General features: G+C 46.5%; 1 protein-coding gene across 2 annotated transcripts in view; it reads left to right on the forward strand.

Annotated features, from left to right (window-relative positions):
• Positions 1–25,329, forward strand: part of SLC35F3 (solute carrier family 35 member F3) — a 296,200-nt gene that overhangs the window by 159,785 nt on the left and 111,086 nt on the right. The window contains exon 1 of one of the 2 annotated variants that reach the window (XM_024115728.1): positions 23,294–23,369. The exons of the other annotated variant lie outside the window; for it this stretch is intronic. Coding sequence (XP_023971496.1) covers positions 23,294–23,369 — 76 coding nt within the window. Of the gene's footprint in view, positions 1–23,293; positions 23,370–25,329 lie in introns of those variants that run through there. 2 annotated transcript variants of the gene reach the window in all.

A 25,329-nucleotide genomic window follows, 5' to 3' on the forward strand; every position in this document is an offset into this window, starting at 1 on the left:
CGAACCCGCGTCCCCTGCATCGGCAGGCGGACTCTCAACCACTGCGCCACCAGGGAAGCCCCAGACACCATTTTTAAACATTTATTTTATTGAAGTATGGTTGATCTACAGTGTTGTGTTAATTTCTGCTGTACAGCAAAGAGATTCATTTATACACAGATATACATTCTTTTTCATATTCTTTTCCATTATGGTTTATCACAGGATACTGGATGTAGTTCCCTGTGCTATACGGTCGGACCTTGTTTATCCATTCTCTATATAATAGCTTGTTTGCATCTGCTAATCCCAAGCTCCCAATCTACCCCCCCACCCCGCCCCCCTTGGCAACACAAGTCTGTTGTCTATGTACAGACATCATCTTATTTACCCGCCCAGTGTCTCTAGGAGAGAGGTGGTTATGGTCCCCATTTTGCACACGAGGAACCTGAGATGCAGAGCATCAGCGACTTGCCTGAGGCCAGGTACCAGGTGCTGAAATAGATTCCACTCCACTGTATGCAAGTGCATGAGCATCTGTGCGGATGCAAAAACATACCTCCCAGCCAGAGGTCCCAGGGAAACCCCATCACCCAAGAAAACCCAAAATATCCACAACAGGAGGGTATAAGTTCCCCTTTTTGAACAATCAGTCTTGGAAAACGTTTGTAGGAAATGTCATCCTTGATAACCTGTCCACCTGATTCAGGGAACAGCCCCGATGCCTGCCCACCAAGAGCAGTGTTCTCACCTGAGCCACAGGGGAAAAGCTTTTGCTGTCAGGGAACGTCAGGCAGGGAATGAGGGAGAGAAGGCTGAGGTCCTTTTCCAACAAAGATTTCAGTCCCAGTGGGGACTGAAAGATCCTATTACCTTATCTGCTGATGGACCAGCAGATTTGAAGGTGGATTTCGCTACTGCTCACCATCCTGTATTTTTTGGTTTTAGATCTCTTGTGAATTTCAGAATTTTCTTGAGCTCAGAAACAAGCCTACAGGTTCTGTATCTCAGGTGGAGATGCCACCATAGTTAACCTGTCCAATAAACTTTTTCATTCTATGCCTCTCAACTTCCATGTATTATTTTATTCAAATCTCTAATCAAGAAGCTCCGGTAGTATCTACCCTGGGAAAATCCTCTTCATTTGGATCAAAAAGAACAATATTAGCTAATTTTTTTCCCTCACCTTGTTTAGAAGGAGGACAATTAATTATTTTTCATTCTTAAAAACCATCTTAACTTCCTCTGGTGCACAAGAGGCAGGAAGAAACATTTCTTCACCCTTGGGTGAAGACAAGGAGACAGAGGCAGGAGGTAGTGTTTAACGAGGGCCGCTCTACAAGCCTAGTTAAGTCATCCTGTGTCTTGGAAGAAATGGCGGCTGTATATAAGTCGGCTAGAAGGGAAGTCTGGATAAGGCAGTGGTCTGAAAGGCTGTCCATGGATTCTAGACAGTAAGGAGCCATGGCCAGGAGCTCAGGTGTGTGTGGAGGACAGGATGGCTTCCGTCCTTCAAAAGTAACCAAGACTTTTTTCCCAAGTATTTTGTATAAACTCATGGTTTCAAACGCATTTGGCGTGTTTGAATCCATTATAGTTATTACCCTCATTGATATTCCAGCTGTATTCAGAGACCCCAGTCAGTGCGGGGGGAGTGCTTGTTGCTTTCTTTAGCTGCTTAGGACTCTGTCATGTGATCATGCCCTGGTTTACTCTCCATCCCCTCTTGGTGAACATTTGTGTTCTTTCCAGTCCTTTACTGTTAAAAATAGTGCTGCAACAAATACCCTGTACAGATGTCTTTAGGTACCTCTCTTGAGATCGATTGCTAGAAGAGGGATTATTGGAGCACAAGGTAAATGCATAATTCTTCCGCATCAGCCTGATCTCGAATATTCTGTTCTGTTGACACAACTCGCATCCAATGAATCCGCCATGAAATGCGGTCAGAACCCTTCTGGTCTCTGCTGCTTTCTCTGCCCCGCCGCTGTCCTGGCCAGGCCTTCCAGGGAGCAGTTGCTAAGACGGTCTTTGTCAAAGAACTCACATACCATCCCAGCACCCCCTTCACTCCAGCCTCCCCCAGGCATGCAGTGATCCTGACTATTGCACCAGAAATTTATCTCTTGCCTGATTTCCATCCCGTTCCCACAGTACAATGTCTTGATTCAAATTTGACTTTATTCCACCTGGTTTCCCGCACTTTCGGCTCCCCACCATGACCCTAGCCAGGGGCACAGGAGATAAAGGAACATTTTAATAATCCGGAGGTATCGAGGCCTCAAGACCAGGTGGGTTGGGTCCCTACCTGCTTTTTCAGCCTCACCTCTTGACGCACGTCCTGCTCGCTCTGTTCTTGGGACTTGCACCTCCTTTCCTCATGTCTCCTTCGGCTGGAATGTGCTTCTCCCAGCTCTTAGCTTATTCTTCCTTCAGGTTTCAGCTAAGTTTTCACATTCTCAAAGGGAGCCTCCCTGACCCCCACAGACCTGCTAGCACATCACTCCACTTCCTGCTCTACTTCTTCACTGTCTCCTGCTGAAGTGTAAGCCCCATGAGGGCAGATGCTTGATCTTGTCCAAGATGAACACAGCTGGATGTCAGTAAAAGCAGGAGAACGGGTTTTATTCAGTGACCGCTGATGGTAAGGGAAAGCACTGAGCTCCACTCTGATGGTATAGATGTCGACTGAAAAAAAAAAAAGCACAACCTAAAAGTTGAGAGTTATGTTCTATTCAGCAGACATTCTGAGGACTTTAAGCCCGGGACAGAGCATCTCAGATAATGCTGAGAAACTCTTCGGAAGAGGCAAGGGGGGCAGCCAGGATATATAGGAATTTTTGCAACAAAAGACCAGCTAGTCGGAACCTCAAAAGATTACTGTTAATAAAAGAAAACCAGAAATCTCAAGTTACGGAATTTAGCACTTCACTATGTATGGGAAGGTGTAGAGTCTGGGCTCACTGAAATCATCCCTTTGCTGTGTACCTCAGCTCCCTGGGGCCAGTATCCCGTGCTTTCCCATCCTGAGCTTCCTCAGAGTGCACTGTTCGGGTGGCTGTAGTATCTGATGGTTTTACGGGGGAGCATCCTGTTTCCATCCTGGGTTCCCCCAGGGCTCACGGTCAGGGCGGCTGTAATGCGATGGCTTGATGGCTGCGACATCCTTTGTTTACTGATACGGCAGGTGGCATTCTTAGTTCACACAGAGGTGACTGGAAAGGGATGGGTGTGGGACTCAGCAGCGTCAAGGACAGTAGACAGTAGAGGCAGGGAAGTGCACAATTAGAAAATGCAGGACGGGGGTGGTTCCTAAGAAACCCGTCTGGGTCCATTACCTGGCACTTATTGAAATCTGACTCCTACCCTCCCACAGAGACCAGGAGACAGGGTATCATCAGGGGTTGGCTGGAACAAACAGTAAATTCTTTGGGCAGCCTTCAGTTTTCGCAAACAGGCTCTTTAAGGGAAGGGGTGTCATCCCAGGGATGTGCCTTGGAGCTGTTAGAAAGTGTACACAGGGAACAATACTCAATATCCTGTGATAAACCTCAGTGGAAAAGAATATGAAAAAGAGGGGACTTCCCTGGCGGTCCAGTGGTTAAGATTTCGCCTTCTAATGCAGGGGGTGTGGATTCCATCCCTGATCGGGGAGCTAAGATCCCACGTGCCTCGTGGCCAAAAAACCAAAACATAAAACAGAAGCAAGATTGTAAGAAATTCAATAAAGACTTTAAAAATGGTCCACGTTTTAAAAATCTTAAAAAAAATATGAAAAATAATATATATATGTATGACTGAGTCACTTTGCTGTACAGCAGAAATTAACACAACATTGTATATCAACTATACTTCAATAAAATTTTTTTTTAAGTATGTTAGTGTTTGTTCTAGCCTCTATGGGCCCAATTGAGAAGTGGGCTCAGGGGAGCTGGGCTGGACTTTGGTCAAGGATAGTCTTTGTCAAGCTCCAGCCACCAGCACAGTGCCTGATGTGTGAACTAAGAATGCCACCTGCCGTATCAGTAAACAAAGGATGTCGCAGCCATCAAGCCATCGCATTACAGCCGCCCTGACCGTGAGCCCTGGGGGAACCCAGGATGGAAACAGGATGCTCCCCCGTAAAACCATCAGATACTACAGCCACCCGAACAGTGCACTCTGAGGAAGCTCAGGATGGGAAAGCACGGGATACTGGCCCCAGGGAGCTGAGGTGCACAGCAAAGGGATGATTTCAGTGAGCCCAGACTCTACACCTTCCCATACATAGTGAAGTGCTAAATTCCGTAACTTGAGATTTCTGGTTTTCTTTTATTAACAGTAATCTTTTGAGGTTCCAACTACGTGGTCTTTGTTGCAAAAGCTCCTCTATATCCTGGCTTCTCCCTGCCCCTGCACCCTTTGCCTCTTCTGAACAGTTTCCCAGAGTTCTCTGAGATGTCGTGTCCTGGGCTTAAGTCCTCAGAATGTCCACTGCATAAGACATAGCTCTCAACTTTCAGGTTGTACATATTTCTATTCAGTCGACAAGTAAGTGCTCAGTAAACATTCACTGAATCAAGGAACAAAGGAGTGAATGAGTAACAGCCTGGTGTAGTTTGGCAGGTGGGTGCAGGGAGAAATGTAGGGCATTCTCTTACCCATGAAGAACCCCAGGGCGGAGGGTGACATCTCTGCAGACTCCAGGCTGTGAAATCAGGCCACGTGCTTGCTGTTGCGCCCCCAGAGAGCACTGCAGTCCTTGTTCAAGAGCATCTGCAGAGATGCTTCCAAATCTTCATTGACCTTGACTCAATATCACTGATTCCAGAGAACAGAAGTTTTAAAAGAACCAACATCAGGTTGTAATGGGAGCATATTTGCAGTAATAACACATCTGTTGTGATGAAAGACCAACCAGAAAAACACAGGCAGCTGAACGACACCCACATTTTTTAATCTTAACAAGATTAAGTAGATTTACTTCTCTGATATCCTGTACACACCATCATCATCATTAACATTGAGCTGTTAGAAATGCCCTCCAGGTTTTCCCCTTACCTGTAACACACGGTAAATATAAACACAGGAAGATGTATTGACACATGGATACCAACTCATACCCCAGAGGCACTGGAGAGATTTTTAGTAGACATTAACCTAGTGAGTATCAACTCTGGCAGCTGAGCGATTTCAGAGGAAAAAGAAAGGAAATATCTTTTCCTTTCAAAGGAAAAAGAAAGGAAATAGAAGAGCCCTCAGTTGGTGTTCTAATGCATTGAGTAACATCTTTTGCTGAAGTAAGAAATGAGTTCCTCTGAAGGCGTTTTGCTCATTTTCCTGTTGATAACCAGGATTATGTATTTCTTTTAAAAGATGAAACTGTTCCCGGGAAACTGTGATGGATAAGAGAATAAAACATTCATGACAGTTGGATGGAGCAGGAAAGAATTACACTCCAGTTTCTAAATTGCCGTGGAGTTGGTCTTGGTAGGAATGGGGCAGAAACTCAGCATCCCCGTCTGAGCAAATATTTTGAAAAAGCAAATGCCGGAAATCCTGATAGTTGAGCTTTTCAGAGAAAAGTCACGAGAGGTAACAAAGTATTCAAAAATTTGTTCAAGAAACATTCTAATGCTCAAAGTTTGCCAAGTAGCAAAGACGGAAAGCTAAATAGACATGACCCCTGTCCTCCAGGAGCTCGGAGACCAGTCCAGAAGAGAACGATGTTTAAACAAATAATTACAGTAACTCCTAAGGAATATTCCTAAGTGTTGGGCTGAGGAAAATGGGCCCATGATCAAATAAGTGTAAGAGACAATGGGTTACATCAATTTCGGCGGGTTTTGGTTTTGTGTTGTTTTTATTGCAGATCTCCTCAGAGCCTTTAATAAGCTAACGTACACTGTGGATCTTCTGGGGGGCGGTGGGTGGCTACGTGTTGTGCAGCCCTTCCCGTCTCCCAGAGTCCCCACCCCTAGAAGCTAGAGTTCCAAGGAACACACTCTGGGAACTGCACATGCAACACAGTGTTGCTGGAAGCATGCAAGAGAGCAGCTCTACCTGGAAGCATCAGGAAGGGCTTCTCAGAGAAGAGAGCATCTGATCTGGGTCTTCAAAAGTGCAGAGGAGGAGTTTTCCATCCAGAGGGTGGCGGAGGTGGAAGAAAGGCATCTCCAAGGTCATACAGCTGGTTCTAGAAGTCAGGGATGTGAGAGATGGGTGTGGAGTCTGGGGAAGGCTGAGGTGTAGGGGTTTATCCTCTAGGTGTGTGGTCCTCTGTCCTCATTCTGCATCAGGGTCACCTGGGATGCTCTTTAGGAATGCAGATGCCTAGGCATGCCTTATCCCTCCCCCACTGAGGTTATTTGGTTGGTCCGAGATAGGAGTCTGAGCATCTGTATTTTCACGTGACCCAGTGAGCAGCCAGAGTTGCAAACTCCTGCTGTAGATGATGGAGAGCAATCAGGGGGGTTAAGTGGGCAAGTTCAGAGTCCTTTCTCAGCGCCTTGCACCTGGCCTCATGCCAGGGACTGGGCAGCTCCCCCTGTGCCCTGCGTCATCCAAGCCCTAGAGATGAGGCTGGACAGACTCGTGCCCTCCTGGAGCTCACTCAGACCAGGAGGAGCCGAGGCTCGAAGAATCCGTGCGTGGCGGCCTCTTTGGGGAAAGGGTGACGGATGCTGCAGAAGGAGGCCGACCACCACAAGTGTGTGTGTGAGACATGGACCAGAGGGCTGAGGGCCAGCGGAGGCATCCTGGTAGAAGTGACACGGAAGCTGAGCTCAAAGGAGTGGAAAGCAACAGACAGGAAGGAAAGGTGCGCAGGGAAGGTGATCATGTCTGCAGGGAGAAGGCAGGTGGGTGATGGTTGGGACGGATCATCTGAGCCTGGAGCGCTTATGTTTCCGAAAGACCCCTCTGGAGACAGCGAGCGGCCATGAGAGGCTAGGACTCAATGCCAGGGGTCCAGTTAAGAAACCAGCAACCGCGCCGGCCAGGGCGCTTTGGGAAATGAATGAGAGTGGAGACAGAGGAGGGTCAAGACAGTTTAAAATATATTCGTGAGAATCAGCAGAATTTAATGAAAAGCCACATCAGAAAGGAAGAACGTTGAAGCTACGATAGACTGGGTTTCGATATAGCTGTCAAAGGACTGGGCTTCCCCTGTCTTCGCCGTTGCAGCCAGCTAGCCCAGGGCGGGTTAAAATGTGATGGATAACTGGGGTCATGTGAGCCTCAGAGTCCGAGGACCGTAGTGGGCAGTTAAGATTGAAGATGTATGCTTTAGTTGACTCACTAACCCCCCTTACTGATAGGTACTCAGACTGTGGTGCTGTAGTCACTGCACTGGGTGGCCTCAAATTTTATTATCATTAATGTGCTCTTAAATACACCTAGTGGTATGCCGAAGCGGGCTCATGCCATTTCACAAGAGGCAATTGTACACATCTCCCAATTTCAAGTTCAGTGACGTCATATTGATAGCCTGAAATGGACCGTAGCATCGGTATTTACATCAGGGCAGTTGGAAAATGCTGCACGTCAGGGCTTTTATTTTTGGAGAGCTGGTTCAGCACTTCCCAGGATATAGAGTAAATCGTCTGGATTGGACTGTGTGTGGCCTTCAAGGATTTTGAAAAAGAGAAACATACAAGACTCACTGTAAGGTGTTTTCCCTATGCTTGGTCAGTATAACCTTGTCCTGAGTGGCTTTGATAAACCAGTTCCCTCGGGAAGCCTCCTGCTTGGTTGGTAGAAGGCATGTGTCCAGCCTAGTTTGATTGCCTTTGTGAAGGGGGTAGATATTCTGATTTCCTGGAAAGAAAAAGAAGTAATTATACTGTAGAAAACCATGCACTGTAGAAAAAAGGGAAGAATGGGTCCCTATTTTTTGGCATTATTTTCCCTATTTTGGCCTTTAGGGAAAACATACATAGAAAAGGGGAAAAATAAAGTCTGGACTAAGCACTGACGAGAGAACTTTTGCTGGAAATCTACAGCAGCCCTTGGCATTCCTCGACTTAACTCTTGCATTTGGGCCATTTGTAAGCACCCTTGACACCTATGATGTGGGCGGCTTGTACTTTGCTGAGCGACAGAGCTGAAACAGTCACATGGGGAACCAGGCCAGCACCTGGCGACCTTGCCCAGCCAATGAGTGGATGAAGCAGTTGGCTCCAGGCCACATTGCTGCACTGCTGGGCAGTTCTGATTGATGCAGGGTCCCACTCTGTCCTCCCCACCACCGTGCCGGGAAGATAGGGACAGGCTCGCTTCACAGAGGCAGGAGCTGAAATATTTAGGTATGGATCATAATCATCTCTAGTGACTTAATGGGCTCTGAGGACAAACGCTTAAGGATGTCAAAGGCCTGGGACTTCCCTGGTGGTCCAGTGGGTAAGACTCCGCGCTCCCAATGCAGGGGACCCGGGTTCAATCCCTGGTTGGGGAACTAGATCCCGCACGCATGCTGCAACCAAGAGTTCACATGCCGCAACTAAAAAAAAGATCCTGCGTGCCAAAATGAAGATCCTGTGTGCCGCAACTAAGCCACAGTGCAGCCAAAATAATTAATTAATTAAACTAAAAAAAATATTAAAAAAAAATAAAGAATGTCAAAGGCCTGAGGAGTATACGGGTAGTGAGTAGATGTATTGAACACTTGGTCTGAAGACTGTATTTGGTCAGTTTTAAAACCTGACCAATCTTTTGTTTGTTTTCATGACAACATTTTTAGCACATATTTGCTTAAGAAAAATCAGTCCCCAAAAACGGAACAAGAGAAATGATTTTCAAAGTCACCTCGCAATGCCACCGAACACAGTAAACTACGATTGATATTTTTGTGAAAAAACCTTACTATTTAATAATAGATACCAATAGATATGTGTGACTATAGTTCAGAATAAACTTTTATATTAGATTTTAAGAAGCGTTCTTAAAGATTTTAAGTTTTTTCAATAACAGTTTTATTGAGATGTAACTCAAACCACACAATTCACCTAAAGTGTGCAATTCAGTGATTTTTAGTATATTCACAGAATTATGTAACCATCACCACCTTTAATTTTAGTACATTTTTATCACCCCCAAAAGAAACTTCTTACCCATTAACAGTCCCCCCAATTCTCCCCCCACCCCAGCCCTCTAGGAACCACTAGTCTACTTTCTGTCTCTATAAATTTGCTTGTTCTGGACATTTCGTATAAATGGGATCATACAAGATGTAGTCTTTTACTTAGCATGATGTTTTCAGGCTCATCGATGTTATAGAGTGTATCAGCGCTTCATTCCTTTTTACGGTTGAATACTGTTCCTTTCTGTGGATACACCCAAGTTTTCTGTATTCATTCATCACTTGATGGCCATTTAGGATGTTTCCATGTGGGGCTATTATGAACAGTGTCGCTGTGAATATGCATGTACATATCATTGTATGGACACGTGTTTTCATTCTCTTGGGTACATACCTAGAGGTGGAATTTCTGGGTAATAATAATAACTCTATGTTGAACCTTTTGAGGAACTGACAGATTGTTTTCTAAAAGTGTCTGCACATTTTACAATTCTGCCAGAGTGTATGAGGTTGTCCTCTCAATTCCTCCACATCCTCTCCAACCCTTGTTATTGTCTGACTTTTTGGTTCTAGCCATCCGAATGGGTGTGAAGTCATATCTCCTTGTGGTTTTGATTTGCATTTCCCTGAGGTCTGTTGATGTTGTGCATCTTTTCATGTGCGCTCATTGGCCATTTGTATATCTTTTTCGGAGAAATGGATATTCAGATCTTCTGCCCTTCTTTCTTTTTCATTTTTTAAAGATTGAATTGTTTTGGAGCAGTTTCAGGTTTATAACAGAATTGAGAGAAAGGTACACAGATTTCTCACACACCCCCGACCCTGACACATAAATAGCCTCCATTATCAACATCGCTTACCAAAGTGGTACATGTTTTACCAAGAATGAACCTACACTGACACATCATAATCACTCACAATCCATAGTTTACCTTAGGGTTCACTCTTGGTGCTGGACAAATGGGTAAGGACATCTCTCCATCATTATAATATCATACAGGGTATTTTCACTGCCCTAAAATTCCTCTGTATTCTACATATTCATTTTTCCCCCCTTCTACCACACCCCCTCTCTGGCAACCACTGATCTTTTTACTGTCTCCATAGTTTTGCCTTTTCCATAATATCATATGGTTGGAATCCTATAATATATAGCCTTTTCACATCAGATTCTTTCACTTAGTAATATTCCATGGTCTGGATAGACCCGTTTATTTACCCATTCACCTACTGAAGGACATCTTGGTTGGTTCCAGGTTTTGGCAGTTAAATGAACGTAGCTGCTGTGTGCAGGCTTTTGTGTGGGCATAAGTTTTCAGCTTCTTTCAGTAAATACCAAGGAGCACGATGGCCAGATCATATGGTAAGAGCAGGTTCTGTTTTGAAAGAAACTGCCAAACTGTCTCCCAAAGTGGTTGCACCATGTTGCATTCCCACCAAGAATATAGCAGAGGGCTTCCCTGGTGGCGCAGTGGTTGAGAGTCCGCCTGCCGATGCAGGGGACACGGGTTCGTGCCCCGGTCCGGGAAGATCCCACATGCCGCGGAGCGGCTGGGCCCGTGAGCCATGGCCGCTGAGCCTGCGCGTCCGGAGCCTGTGCTCCGCAACGGGAGAGGCCACAACAGTGAGAGGCCCGCGTACCGCAAAAAAAAAAAAAAAAAAAAAGAATACAGCAGAGTTCCTGTTGCTCCTCGTCCTCTTCAGTATTTGGTGTTGTCAGTGTTTCCAATTTTGGCCGTTCTAATGGATGTATAAGGGCATTTCATCATTGTCTTAATTTGTACTTCCCTGATGACATATGATGTGGAGCGTCTCTTCATCTGCTTATTTGCCATCTGTACATCTTCTTTGGTGAGGTATCTGCTTGGTGAGGTATTCTTTGGCCCTTTTTTTTTTTTTTTGCGGTACAAATATTCTATTTGTTATCTTTTCACTTTCTTGATGGTGAGAAGCATGTGAGTTTGCTCTTTTTCCTATGTCTTCCTTTCTGACGAAACACCTTACCAGATGCTCTAATTCACCTAATTTCACCTTGTGAAACCCCCATCTCCCAGAAAACTTCCATATGGAGCTAGGAAGCACTCATATTGTCTTTTTTTTCTTCAGATTGATTTTTTTTTTTCCTAGAGGCACAACTTCCTTTCCTAAAAACGAGTCACTTTAAAGGCATTAGAATTTTCCTGAATCTCATCCAAAGTTTAAAATTGAAGTCCAAGAAGGAATAGCCTCTTTATTTTACCTCCAGAAGAGTCTCTGAAATGAAGGTGGGTCCCATCGATCTAAAATACTCTCAGCTTCCTAGCAGCAGCAGCTGCAAGACAGGCCTCGTCCTTTTGGCCCTTGTGCACTTCTGGAGGTATATTTAGGTTGCCTCTATTTAGCGTTCCCAGAATAGCCTTAGTCTTTTGTTTCTCTGCATTCCTTTTAGTTTTATTCCTTCCTGGCCTAAATTAAGAGTGATGCACTAGATGATTTCCAAAACCCTTTCTACCTCAGAAGGCCCGTGCTCTTAACCACTTGGACCGGGCACAGGGTGTCATCTGTAAGCCATACCCAAAGCCCAAGCAGGACTGAACTTTCGCCAAAATCCAAAAGAGGCCCCAGCTGTGAATCGGATTAGGTACATGCTTTCCAAATCCCAGCTTGATTCTGTCACGACCATTCAGATTCACAGAGAGGTTTCCTACAAATATGTATCTGAGTGGAGACAAATTATGTTTACCTATATCATTTCTGGACAGGGTTGTGGGTGAATATTTTGCAATGAAAGTGACTTTTTTTATTCCAGTTTAGGCTGAAACCTTAAGTTATCTTTTTGGGGTTTTTTGTTGTTGTTGTTGTTATCTTCAGTTAGCTCCAAGGATAGTTGAATTGAACCCTCTGTGGTTTATTTTTCCCATCTCATGAATGAATCAAATAATGCTTCCAGGGCCACGGGTGAAGCGTGCCTTAAATTCTGAGAATGCCACTGCCGGGGATAGATTTTCAAGCATAGTCATCATGTCTTAGATGTTTTAGGCTGCTACTCATCCCAAATTAGAATACTGCTATCAATAGAGCATTTGATGCCAGCTCACTTTAAATAAGCAGTCAAGGTTAAAACAAAGATCGATGAGCTGCTCTCATGTTTCCCATAAGTTGGGCCCCTCACAGAGCTGTACCAGGCTTCGTTCTCACCGCCAAAAGCAGGGAATTCAAGACTTGAATGCAAGTGTCTATGACAGTTTCCTTTTTTAATTATTTTATTTATTTTTTTAATTAAAAAATAGTTTTTTTATTGAAGTATAGTTGATTTACAATGTTGTGTTAGTGTCAGGTATCCAGCAAAATGATTCAGCTATATATATATATATATATATATATATATATATTCTTTTTCATATTCTTTTCCATTATGGTTTATCACAGGATATTGAGTACAGTTCCCTGTGCTATACAGTAGGACCTTGTTGTTTATCCATTCTATAGAGAATAATAGCTTGCATCTGCTAATCCAAAACTCCCGCTCCATCCCACCCCTGTCTCCCCTCCCCCTTGGCAACCAAAGGTCTGTTCTCTATGTCTGTGAGTCTGTTTTGTAGATGAGTTCATTTGTGTCCTATTTTAGATTCCACATATAGTGATATCATATGGCATTTGACTTTCTCTTTCTGACTTTCTTCACTTAGTGTGATAATTTCTAGGCCCATCCATGTTGCTGCAAATGGCATTATTTCATTCTTTTTTATGGCTGAGTAGTATTCCATTGTATATATGTACCATATCTTCTTTATCCATTCATCTGTTGATGGACATTTAGGTTGTTTGCATGTCTTGGCTATTGTGAATACTGCTGCTGTGAACATTGGGGTGCACATATCTTTTTGGATTATAGTTTTGCATGATGGTTTCCTTTTGATGGTCTGTTTTTTTGTTTCCATTTTTATAGTTTTACAAGAAGAATGGGCTTAAAGGAGGGGTAAGGTAGAGATGGAAAAGGGCATGTTTTAGACAGCAACAAGGAAAGAAATCAAGCTTGAGAGAAAGAGGGGATAGTGAATTGTGTCACACTTTGTACATTTGAGCTTTCAAGAAGTGGAGAGGATGGATCAGACCAAATAAATCCAAGCTGAGAAGTATTTGTATTAATAAACAATATGTAATGGGTATACACAAATCCATTAATAAAATAATGTCTAATAATAATTTCTACCCCGTGCCCTGAAACTGAGGTGATGGGGCAGCAAGGAGCCCAGCCAGGATGCAAGGCAATGGCCATCCTCCCATCTAAGACAGATGCTGACCCATTAGCCTTTTCACTCATGTACACTCAAGGGCAAAATCTAAAGCTACATTGAAGCAGGAATGAAAAGATGAAGGAGAGAGAGGACAGGGAAAGATTTCACTGAGATTGGAACAAAGGCAGAAGCAGTCAGGCCAAGGCAACTGGTCATTGCTGAGCCCAGGAGATCTCCACCCAGGTAGGAGGGGGACCAATGCCTCTCACCACCTCAAGAGCTTTCAAGGTCTGCATTCCTTCCTTCCTGCAGGAAGAAGTCAGTGCTGTTATTAAAGCACCTTTCTCATTCCTACCTTCTCTTTGCTCATTACTAGCATGTTCTGAAAATTTATACAGCAAGGATATAAAAAGGATGTGAGAAAGCAAAATATTTAAAATACAGAGAACAGAACTGTATATTTATTTTTGATATTATAATAGACACTTCTGCAAAGGCAGAGGAACAATGGCTTTAGAAGCATGGATGTAAAAAGATATTCTATAAAAAAGAATAGAAATTGTCTAAATATTTTAAAATAAAAACCAACCACACCATTATTTTATGCACTCCTGTACATGAAGACTTTTCCTGTTATCATTAGCATTTGTATGTTTATAAGAGACACATTTTTAGACCCTTTAAACTATTCTTAAGCATCAAGATTGGTCTCAATCCCGTCCTCTACTGAACAACTTTCTCCTTTAGAGAAGTGTCTCCTTTAGGAAAAGTGAATGAATCACTGTTTTTATTTGTGGTGGTTAGAAAAAAATGGGGAAAAAGTGGTAACCTATTTAGTTTTTTTCTGAATATATATAACATATATATATGTGTAACATACATGTTATATATATAACATGTATATTATTATATATATATGTTATATATATATGAATGACATGGTCTACAGATGAAGGAACTATGTAGTGTATGTAAAGATCATATTGGATAAAATGTATAGTTTGTTTTTTCTCTAGAACTTTCCCTGTGTTATTGAACAACTTGTTTTATCAGCTGTGTTAAACTCTTTTGTGTAAGTACACCATACTTTATTTCTCATTTCCCTGTGGTTGAACATTTAGGTTGTTTCCAACTTTTTACTTATTAAGAAGAAAACTTGGATGAACATCTTTGTAATATATCTCTATTCACATCAGATGATTTCTTGGGAGAAATTCCTAAAAATGGAAATAGTGGGTAATAAGCCATAAAAGCTTTTATTTTGTAGGAATTTCAATAGATTCTGCCAACTTTCAGAAAGGGTGTATTTCTGTTCCCATCAGTAGTACACGAAACTTCCAAAGACAATCATCTTAAAAGTAAAGTGGGGACTGACAAAAATCCAAGAACAAATTTTGTCTAGATGATTTCAAAACGTTCCCATTGGCTAGAAAATCATACTTGTGTTGACGTGCTATGGCGAATCTAAACCCAGCCTAGTGGTCTCACCAACGAGTGCTCTGGGCTGGTCCCTAATCCATTGCCTCAGATGTGCCCTTGAAGCACTGAGAAGCTCACCTTTGTCAGAGTGACAAGGAGTTATTCATTGGAACATATTTCTGGAATCCACAAGACAGAAATACTCTAATACCAGCGAGATAATTTTAGGAACAACCATGCATACTTTTAACCCTCCAAACCCCACCGGAGCTTTAGGGAAACCTTGAGGCTTGTCCCCTTTTTCTACATTAGCCAATCATTTGGGCGGGAAGGCGTAACTAACTGCCTCAGTCAGGAGCAGGATGTAACCTCCAGACCTCTGGCCTCTTCTTGCTTTTGTCCAAAATTGGTGGGACCTTCTCTTTCAGACCCCAAGCAAAGAACAGACTTGGCCTTAAGCAGGATTTTGGTTTGTTTGCTTTTGCAAAAAAAAAAAAAAAAAAAAAAAATGAGGTGTGTTCCTGGTATCTGATTAAATTGTGGAACATCTTTCTCCCTTTGTCCTGCACCTGCTTGTCTGGTGACTACTGCAACCAGGCCCCCGTATGCCCAGTACAGGTCAATAGATACCTTATGCAAAACAAGGGAGAAAAGGGCCATTCTCAGTGCTTTTGGGGAAGACACAATTGTTTCTTTGGAGCACTTTATACTTCTGGGTCAGTGGATCATTTGGTGATCACCTCTGACGGGCACAGTTGTCACTCTCACGCAGGGAGTTCAGAGTTCCACTGGACTCGGTCAGCTGTGCTCTGAGGTGTGGCCTCAGCGTGTCATGCGTGGGGTGTCACTGGTCAGAACTCACCTTCATTGTCACCGAGCAGGGAGCACACCCCCAGGAACAGAATATGCGCTTCACTGAAGCCTTTCAGCGAAGTGATTGGTAAGCGTGAGTTCCAGAGAGCAGGAATGCTAGAGCCACACTCCCCGGTCCCTGCCCCGCCAAGAACCTGGCTTTCCTGGCCTCCACCAGGGCCCCCCTTTCTCTGAAACCAGAGACTGAGGTGGCAGAAAACTGCCAGAGGCCAGGGCAGGGCCTGAGGGCTTCTGAAGACAGCAGCTTGGCCAAGAGTGAAAGGCACCCATAGCCAGAGGAAAGTTTGTCCTCAGGGAAAAGAGAGCCAGACCAAGACTTCAGGGAAAGCAGTCTAGCGAGGAGAACGATTTTAGGCACGGGAATTCCAGGGTCAGGTCAACGGAAGACACTTCCCAGGACGTTTTGCTTGGCAAGGAGCATGGTGGGCCTGGAGCCGGGGGGTAGAGGAAGGGGCCGGTGAGGGGCGTGTAGCGGCTGCTGGCACTAGGAAAACGCGGGGGGGCTGAGCTGTTTCCTGGATCCACCAGCCTAAACGAGGAACCGAGGAGGAGAGCCAGGTCCTCAGGAGAGGAAAGAAGCCAGCGGGGGTCAGGGATGGTGTGAAGAGCACCCAGGAAGTTGTGCTGCCTGGAGCTCCTTGGACGAAGGGGCAAGACTTCCCTGATTCCTGCAGGGGCTGCTTCAGGACACCCATCCTGACAGAACCTGCCTCTTGCAACCCTGCTGCGTCTGCTGCTCTGGAGTCAGCTTCTTGTCCATCTCCACCGCTGGCAAGTTCCAGCTCTTTCTGCCCCGGTGATTTTTCATTCCTTCCCTCAATGATGCTTACGTAGGCCCTGTTCGTGGGCAAGGTCCCTGCCTCGCAGGGTTTACAGCCCAGCAGGAAGCTGAAAAAGAGTATACAACTAACTGCAGGGCAGGGCAGAGGTGATCACTGCCTCGGACAAATGCAAAGGGCGTTCTGAGTCAGAGCAGGCCCCGATCTCAGAAATCAGAACTTCTGAACTTCTGTCCGCCCAACTTGAATGGTCCTCATGGAACGGCAACGGCATCCTTGCCTGTGGGTGCTGCCCTGCCCTGCGCTTAGTAACTCAAGAGTGGAGTGGCTCCTTCCCAAACCCATACATCTTTCCTCTTTTCAAGCCGAGTCTGAAGGCCAGTCGCTTTGTTTCACCCTTGGAAACAAACACCAGCCAAGGGAGTCTGCCCCGGGTGTCGACAGGGATGCGATGTAGGTCAGTATCCTAGTTCCCACCCCGCGGGGGAGGAAGAGCGGGGGGGGAAGGGGGTCAGACAGGAGGCCAGCTGTGGTCGGTGGATCACCCGGAAAACGGCAGGCAGCTATTTCTGAGCTAAATGCCATCGGATCGCGCTCCTCACCTTGGGTCCACTGTCCTGGCCTCTAAAGCACTTCCCCCGAGACGAAGCCAGTGAGGGCCAGAGAGCCCTGGGCACAGGGCAATCAGCCAGCGCGGTTAGTCACCCCCGGTACCACACGGGCAGAAGGTACAGTCCTGGAGGAGGGTGAAGCCGACAATTCTAGAAGACTCTGAACTCTGGGTCCTGTGAGTTTGCCCCTCCCTCCCTCCCTCTCTCCCTTGTTTCCTTCCTGCCTTCCTTCCTGCTTTGAGCACCTACTACATAAGCCATACACTGTGTTCGGCCCTGGAGATACAACAAAACAGAGATGGCCCCTCCCCATTAAAGAACCTACTGGGAGAGACGGAAAATAGTGCCTGATGTGTTCTGAGTTCTTGCCGTCTGCCACATATTATTGTAACCACTTACCGTAGTATCAATTCCTTTACTCTTCACAACAACACCATAAGGTATCTACTATTATTATCTCCATTTTAAGGATGAAATGGCTGAGCCTGGAGAGATTGAACAACTTGCCCTAATGAAACCATTTATAAGCAGTGCCCCTTTCGATACTGACTCAGGGTGTCGGAAGGAATTCGTGGCAGCTGGCATGTCCATTTCCCAAGGTGGAGGAGAACAATCATTGCCTGAGTACCTACCAGACACTGTATGGTCCCTCTACACCCCTCAACTGTGTTGGCACCTAGCTAGGTCTCTGGAGAGGGAGCCCCAGGCTAATCCAGGTGTCCACCTAGGAGCGCCCCCAGCTGTGCTGCTCTCCCTGAGCACAGGACAGCCTAGGATCTGCAAAGGAAACTACCGGACATCCTGTTCCTACCTCTGTACCTCCCCCATCGTTCATCATGACCCCCAGCTCTGGGCCCGGCATGACCACAGGGCCAGCTGTTGTCTAGTCACCATGGAGAAGGCTTGGAGGTGCCTGGACAGGATGTGTCTGGAAGCCCACTGGTGACATCCAGTGATCCGGCCTCTTGATGTCCCTGCCTGGAGTTATCCAACCTTGACATTTCTCCTTAGAGAAAGAGGAGAAATCCTATGGAACCGCAATGAGTCTGAGTTTATCCTGGTCATACACATTGCTGAAGAAGAGAAGGGAGATGTGAAGATGGGGAAGGCCACCATCTTGTTTCCTGCACTTGCACTTGAAGTTATTGAAAAAGGTTATCAATTATTCCTGCCAGATCAGGGCGATGAGCTGCCCAGTGCATGAGAGTTAATTTCTTTTAATCATTAGACTTTCTCTCCTGTTGGAAATACCAATGTTTGCTCCACTCTGAAAGCTTCTGAATGCTGCAGACTGACTTATTTGGGTAAAAGTCCATTTCTGGTTCCTGGAACTACTTTAAGTGATTATTTTTAAATGCTGGCAACCACAAAAATAATTTGTTACTCTTACTACTTAATACTGTAGGAGGACGATGAAACAGTGTTAATAGTTCAGAGTGAATTAATTGAAGTGGTCTGCTTTCTGGCTATTGAAGATCTTAGCTGGATTTTAAATTTTTATTATTTATTTTGAACCGATTAAGTAAAGATCTTCACATACAAAGAATATTATTGTTAACAATATTTTTCAAATCACATGGATTATGAACCATGAGTAAGGTATAAAACCAACTAAGTTGATCACAATCAGCATTTTTTTTGCAATGAAAGAACACAAAAGAATAGAACAAAATGAATAGAAAAAGAATAGAATAGCCAAAACATGGTAAAAGGTATATTTTATTAAATATTAAAATCAGTTATATATATGTTTGTATAGGTAAAACATATTTTCCCAATTTTAAAAATGATATATAATTTACAAACAGTAAAATTCATCCTCTTTACTATACAACTTTATGAATTGTGACAAATGTAAACGTGTTTCTTACTTTGTCTAAAAAGTGAGAAAACCACTTAAAGCAAGAGTCTATTTAACTAAGTGGAGATATTCGCAAAGAATAAGATCCTTTTAAGACCTTTGGAGGCAGCGACAATTGTCTTATCTAAGAAGATAATTTCACACACCCCAAATTTTAAAGCCAAACAGGATCTTGGAAACTATAGAGTCAATGGTTTTCAAAACTTTCCTTTTAACAGTGACAACATTTTTATAAATCAAATCTAACATGGAACCCCGACAGGTAAAAGTAGAGTTGCTTTGCATAGAGACCAGGAAACACAGTTTGAAAACCCTCTCGGGCCCAAATTAGGAAACTGAGGCCAAAATAGACTGAGTGACCACTCAAGGTTGGCCACTCCAATTGGCAAGGCTGGAGTTCAAAGTCAAGCTCTTGGCTGTTGTTCAAGACATTTTCCATGCTGTCTTGGCCTCAAGAGAATCATAAGTACCACTTAACCCCACCAAAGAGATTGGATGCCTTCTTGGAATAGTACAGTTGGACTATAGCTATTCATATACCAGCACAGAGGAAAGAATAGGCCAGTGACCCCCCATGGATGGCAGAAGTACTAGTCTGCTCAGGAAGGCAGAACAGGTTATTTGGGCAACACGAGTTATTTAGAGAGGCTGGAGCCTGAGTGTCAGCCCAGAGCTGGGAGCCCAGCGCCAGGAGGAAGCATGGTGAGCCTCCAGAGTTTGAGGAATCAGCCAGGCCCTGCATAGCAACCCCTTCCTGGTGATTCACCCCAGGCTTATCTGCCTTTTTCTTCCTAAAAGGTCATGGGTGGATCCCCACCGCTGGGTTGCAATTGAAATAGAGCCACTTGGTGGTAGGAAAAATTGGCTGTTTCACCTCCTTTCTTCTCTGGGCCCCCTCTTTTTACTTCTTCCTCTCTGGTTTGCAAGTGGGAAGTGGGGAGACGGTAGAGACGCTTTTGGGGGCAGGCCAGGGAGTGTAACACTCAGGCTTGTGTTGTGTAAGTTCTGCATCAAAGCCTTGTTACCCTCGTATCTATTCAGTGAACTTACTTCAGTGATCAGGCTGTAATACTAAGGACACAAAGACCATCTCGTCTTTATGAGCACACCATACCAGGCAGCCACTAACTGCCATTAAATATCCCCCCTCCTCAACTGCACTGATGAAAAGAGAAAAACAAACAAGGGAGTGGGGTTAGTGACAAAGAACTGGCTTCTATCAGAACAGCTGCCATCTCATGTAGAGCTGAGGAAAGGCTTGGCTTTGATGGGCGAACCACCGTACCATACGTTTTCAGAAGATGACAAGGAAGATCTGGTAGTGAATATGACCTGAAAAGTCACCCCAGATCTCCTTTCAGATAAATCCCTGTAATGCTAAATTTAAGACAGGTGGATGCCCAATGATATCCTTCAGTTATTAGCTCACATTCGTATCCTCCAAAGAGAAACGGAGGTCAGAGGTCAAAGGCTCCATCCTCTGGCCTGGATATTACTTATACAAAGTTGTTTCCATTGATATTTCAGGGATCATGTCTCTCTCTTTGTTGAAAGAATTATTAGCACCTTTTTTTTTTTTTTTTGGTAATTTGAGATTTAGGTGTTAAGTGGGGAACTTGGTGATTTTCTAGATATCCCTGAGTTAGATCATTATAGCCTAACTCCAGCATAGAGTTTTAAATTGTTGGAATTCTCAAAATACTAGTGTGTACTCATACACCAGTACACAGTTAACTTTCTAGAATAATTTTATGTATGTAAGTTTTTAAATATGCATCCGCTTCACACCTACTCCCAAAAAAGATGTATGCTGAGGGGTATCAGTACTCGTATGGAAATCAGCAGGGACTCCTGATTTAAAATGGAGCAGAGGAAATTTGTTTTTTATTTCAGGAGGGAGAGTAAGTTTTTTTGTTTGTTTGTTTGGAACACAAGGTGAGGGAGCACCCAAGGCTGATTGAGTTGAATATAGAAAAAAAGAACAGCACTGAGTACTTACAATTAAGGGGAGGAAATTGAGAATTGGTACCGCCTCTTTGGTAAGCAGAAATTGACAGCCGTGAAGAGGTGATGATCTCTCAGGTATCATAAGGTCCTGGGGTATCCTGCAGGGGGAAAAAAGGTTTAGGTAACAGTTAATTAATGAGTGAAATTAATGACAGGGGTATTTAATATTGATAATATTTAATTACCTATTTGACTTGTACATAACATTGTGATAAATAGAAAGTAGATCCCTAAAAAACAATCAGACAGATATTTATTGGACAGTGTGGTTGTGACTTCTGCCGTAGATTGAGTGTGGACAGTTCAGACAAGCCTGAGCATGATGAACTTTTCCAAAACCACATTCAAATGAAAGGAAATGGATTATGGATTACTTGTGTCTCCCACCTCAGTTGGAATAGTTACGGGGCATTTTTGCATTTTACATTTATAATGTGAGAGAATAGCAGAGCGGTGGTAAGTGCAGGCTTTTGATTCATTCAGACTTGGATTTAAATCCCTGCTCAGCCTGTTGACCTGGGACATCTTAGTTAACCTCTCCTAGCCTCAGTTTCCCCATCTGTAAAACAAGGTAACAATGATTTTTACAGAGCTTTTGTGAGTAGAAGATGAAAGGATTTATGTAAAACTCTTAGCACAGTACTTGATACATAGTGCTCAAAAAATGGGTACTGTTATGATGTGATATTTATTTTAGTTACTGTGTATATAGTAAATGATTGATGAACTTGATGAAATAACACAGAATATGATAGAAGAGATTTGTTTTTTTGTTTGCTTTGTTTTTGGTTTTTTTTTTTGCTTTAAGCTTATTGGTGCTTAATATGTACGAGGAAGGGAATGGCTTAGTGAATTACTGTAATGTTATCTCGGGATCTGGGGACAAGCTCCCTGTGAGGGGCGCACAGCGTGGAGGCTACCACTAGAGGGCTCTGAGGAGACCCTAAAACCTTTCCTTGGCTATGATGATGAGGCAGCAACCCTGGGAAGCCCTGGCTTTTTGGAGACCCAGGAACCATTCTTTTCATCACGGCTCTTCAAGAGGGCAAGTAATAACAAGAACCCTACCAGAGCAGCTTGTAGGAACCACTTCTACCAGAGACCTGGGAGCATGCAGGTGGATGTCACCAGAGGCAGCTGGTAGGTGCCAGGCTAGGGAAACCCTGTAGCTCTGAGGTCACTCTCCGCCTCTGCCACGCCACTGAGTTACCCTTATGGGTGCTGAGGATACCGTCACAGAGTAGAACATCAACTTTGAGACAGGAAACCAGGTAGAGTGTGGAAGGGGGGGGTTCCGAAACTCTGGGTAAGGACTTAACAATAACAACGAAACCCACCTTGAGTCACTACGGAGCCTTCAGATTCCCAGTGGAGAGTGGAGACTGAGACCAAAACAGAGAACTGGTGCCTGCGCATGCGTGAATGAGATGCCCATAAAACCCTTGGAGTTTGGGGGCCACACAAGTCCTGTGCATCCTACCTGCAGAGATGATGGCAGGGTGTTTTTGATGGTGCATTATCATGGGATAAACGCCCTGGGTACCAGGGAGTCACTCAGAGATCGCCCAGCTAGTGATGCAAGAGGTATGTCATTGCTTTTTATCAAGCATCATTGGTCAGTGGCTTACAGGTGGGTCTGAGTGGGAGCAGTGAGACCGGTGCCTGCAGAGGCAAACGCTGCAGCGAAAACCTGGGATCTGGGCGGAAATGAAGCTTTCCCCGCTTCCCAGGGAGTTTGGCCTCTCCGGACTGGGGCAGGGGCAGAAATCTCAAGCCTTGGTTTTCTTGTGGCTGCCCTGCTTCTCTGGACTTGGCATCGTCTCCAAAAGAAAAAAGAGCTGTCCACCGGGGTCAGGCAGAAAATGTGCCCTAGACTCATTCAGAGAAGTTAATGCCAGCCGCGGAGAGCTTCGCTCTTTTCTGAGTCTTCCCGTAAACCAATAATTCAGGAATTTGCGCAGGGAGGAGGCAGCTCTCCGTCCGAAGTCGAACAACTCCCCGTTTAAACTTGTGAAGCGCTGAGGCTAAGTTTGCAGGGCCTCCCTCCCCTGCGCTGGTCACAGGAAAGGGCAGGGGGCTGCCGGGGAGCTGCGGGCCGGCCCGGCCCGGAGGCTGCACCCGGGGCCGGGCTCCGAGGGAGGAAGCCGGGCTGCGGGGCTGGGCGGCCCGGGGCGGGGGGCGGAGCAGGTGAGCCCGCGGGGTGGGAGCGGGGAGCGCACTTGTACGTGACGTTGGAGTTTGCGGCGACCTCGGAGCGGGAGGCTGTGCGCGCGGGTGCGGAGTGGCTGCGCGGCCGGAGACGGTGCGCTCCGCGGGGCGGCCGCCGCAGTGAGCCCCGCGCCGAGACGGCAGCCCGGGAAGGCAGGGCCGGGGCGGCCAGCCGCTCGCGCTCCTCCCCGGAGGAGGCCCCCGGGCCCGCGAGGCGCGCTCCAGCCGGCCCCAGCATGTAGGCGATCGGCGGCGGCGCTCCTGCAGGCGGACGGCTCATCATGAAGAAGCACTCGGCCCGGGTGGCCCCGCTCAGCGCCTGCAACAGTCCGGTCCTGACCCTCACCAAAGTGGAAGGTAACGGCCCGGGGCGGCGGGGCCTGGAGCGGGAGCCCGGCACCCCGTTACCTGTGGCCCCCGGGCAGCGCCGCACGCCTGCGGGGTTGGCGACTCGGCCGCCCGGCTGCCCCGAGATGCTGCGGGCTGCCCAGCCGGCTGCCTCTTTTCCGGGCTCCTCGGCTCCTTCCAGGCCTGTCCTGAGTCCCCTGGGTCTGGAGCGCCCCACCGCCGCCCCCCACGCCCCCAGGCTGACCAGAGGTGTTGCTCAGCTGCCGGAGGCGGGAGAGGGTTGGCTGCCGCAGGCTGAGACATCCCCCCCCCCCCCCCGCCCCGCCGCCCCGCCTCGCCTCGCTCTGAGCCTTCCCCAGCCCACCAGCCAAGTGATGCCCCGCTCCGTGGCAGGGCCAGCAGGTGAGCGCAAAGCCACCAGCAGCCTGGAAAGGTCTTCTTTCCCCCCAGTCCCGGGGACTTGAGGCAGAGCTCTGGAGAAGGAAGAGCCCCCCGGCCCCGGCGAGCTGTGCCTTGCTCAGACCCAGCGGGCATCCTGCAGGAGTACAGAGGACCTTGCTTTCCCATGGCAAGCATGGGAGGGGGAGCAGAGAGAGGCAGCCTCAGTCCCGGACTCCTCCTCCCAGGAGGCAGAGGTGAAGTGGCTGAGTCTCCCTAGAGCTGGCCAGGTTGGCCAGGTGGGGGGCTGGGAAGGGACCAGCAGCAGGGAGAGGAAAGCAGACCCCTCCGTTCCAGGCCCTCACTTTTCCTGAACTAAGGAGCCCCGTCAAACAGGAGCCCGTGGGCTCTGAGAGTGAGCCCGGTTTCTTCTATGTCCCTGGGACGGCAGCCTGGAGCTGGGACCTCTGTGTGATGGTCTCCGAGGAACCCTGTATCCCCTCGCGAGCTCACGTTTGTTACGATGAGACTAAGAAGCAGTGAGAGGGAGACGCAAACCAGCAGGGCAGTTGTGTGCTCCGCACTCGGCGGGTCCCCAGAAGTCCGCCAGTAGCTGTCCTGGTTCCCGTTAGCCCCATCCTAGAGATGAGGGCTCTGAGGCCCAGAAAGGTGGATGGACTTGTGCAAGACCTACAGCTAGTAGGTGGGGAAGCAGGAATGGAATCCCGGGCTGTTGGATACATGCTTTTCAGAACATCACTAACCTGCACTAACCTGCAACTACTTACCTATTTCTCATTTCCTACCTTTAGGAGGTTGATTTTTTTTTTTCCTTCGAGTGGCTGTCTCCTCCCTTCCCCCATATCCCAGTCTTAGGAAAGACTTGGTATCAGTGAGCTACACCTGAATTCAGTGCATGTGCTACCTCTGGGGTCGGGGTGAGGCATTGCATTTTCAAGCCTTCTCAGGGACCTTGCCTAGATATATGCGCAATTTGGGAAGGGCAAGGGTTGGATATTCGCTTCCCTTGGGAAAACTGGAAATGTCTGCCCGTTCATGAGGTCTTCATGGGAAGTTGCTCTGCCCGCACTGTTTAAGTCAGCCGGGTCAGCTCTGCTCTTCAGCAGCGGGTACCTTCCCCGGGCAGCCCCCAGCCCACCTTGGGCAGCACAGGTTCCCAGGGGCACTCGGAGTCAGGCTGGGCATGTATGGCGGGCCTCCGAGGCTGAGCACCGTGACCTCATGTGCTGCAGGGGTCGGGGGGGGTGGTGACATGCCAAGCACAGGTGCTTCCCTCTAGCCAGGCCTGGCGTTTGCCTTCAGGGGGTGAAAATGGGGATACCCTCCCCCAAGTCCCTCAGGGCTACTGCCGGGTGAGCTCTGAGCCTCCTCTTCACAGGGACAATCATGGCAAACCACGAGCTTGGTTTTTTTTAAAAAAATAAATTTATTTATTTATTTTTGGCTGCGTTGGGTCTTCGTTGCTGCGCGCGGGCTTTCTCTAGTTGTGCGAGTGGGGGCTACTCTTCGTTGCAGCGCGCGGGCTTCTCATTGCAGTGGCTTCTCTTGTTGCAGAGCACGGGCTCTAGGC

The sequence above is a fragment of the Physeter macrocephalus genome, chromosome 20 (genome assembly GCF_002837175.3).
Source record: "Physeter macrocephalus isolate SW-GA chromosome 20, ASM283717v5, whole genome shotgun sequence".
NCBI classification, from domain to species: Eukaryota; Metazoa; Chordata; class Mammalia; order Artiodactyla; family Physeteridae; genus Physeter; species Physeter macrocephalus.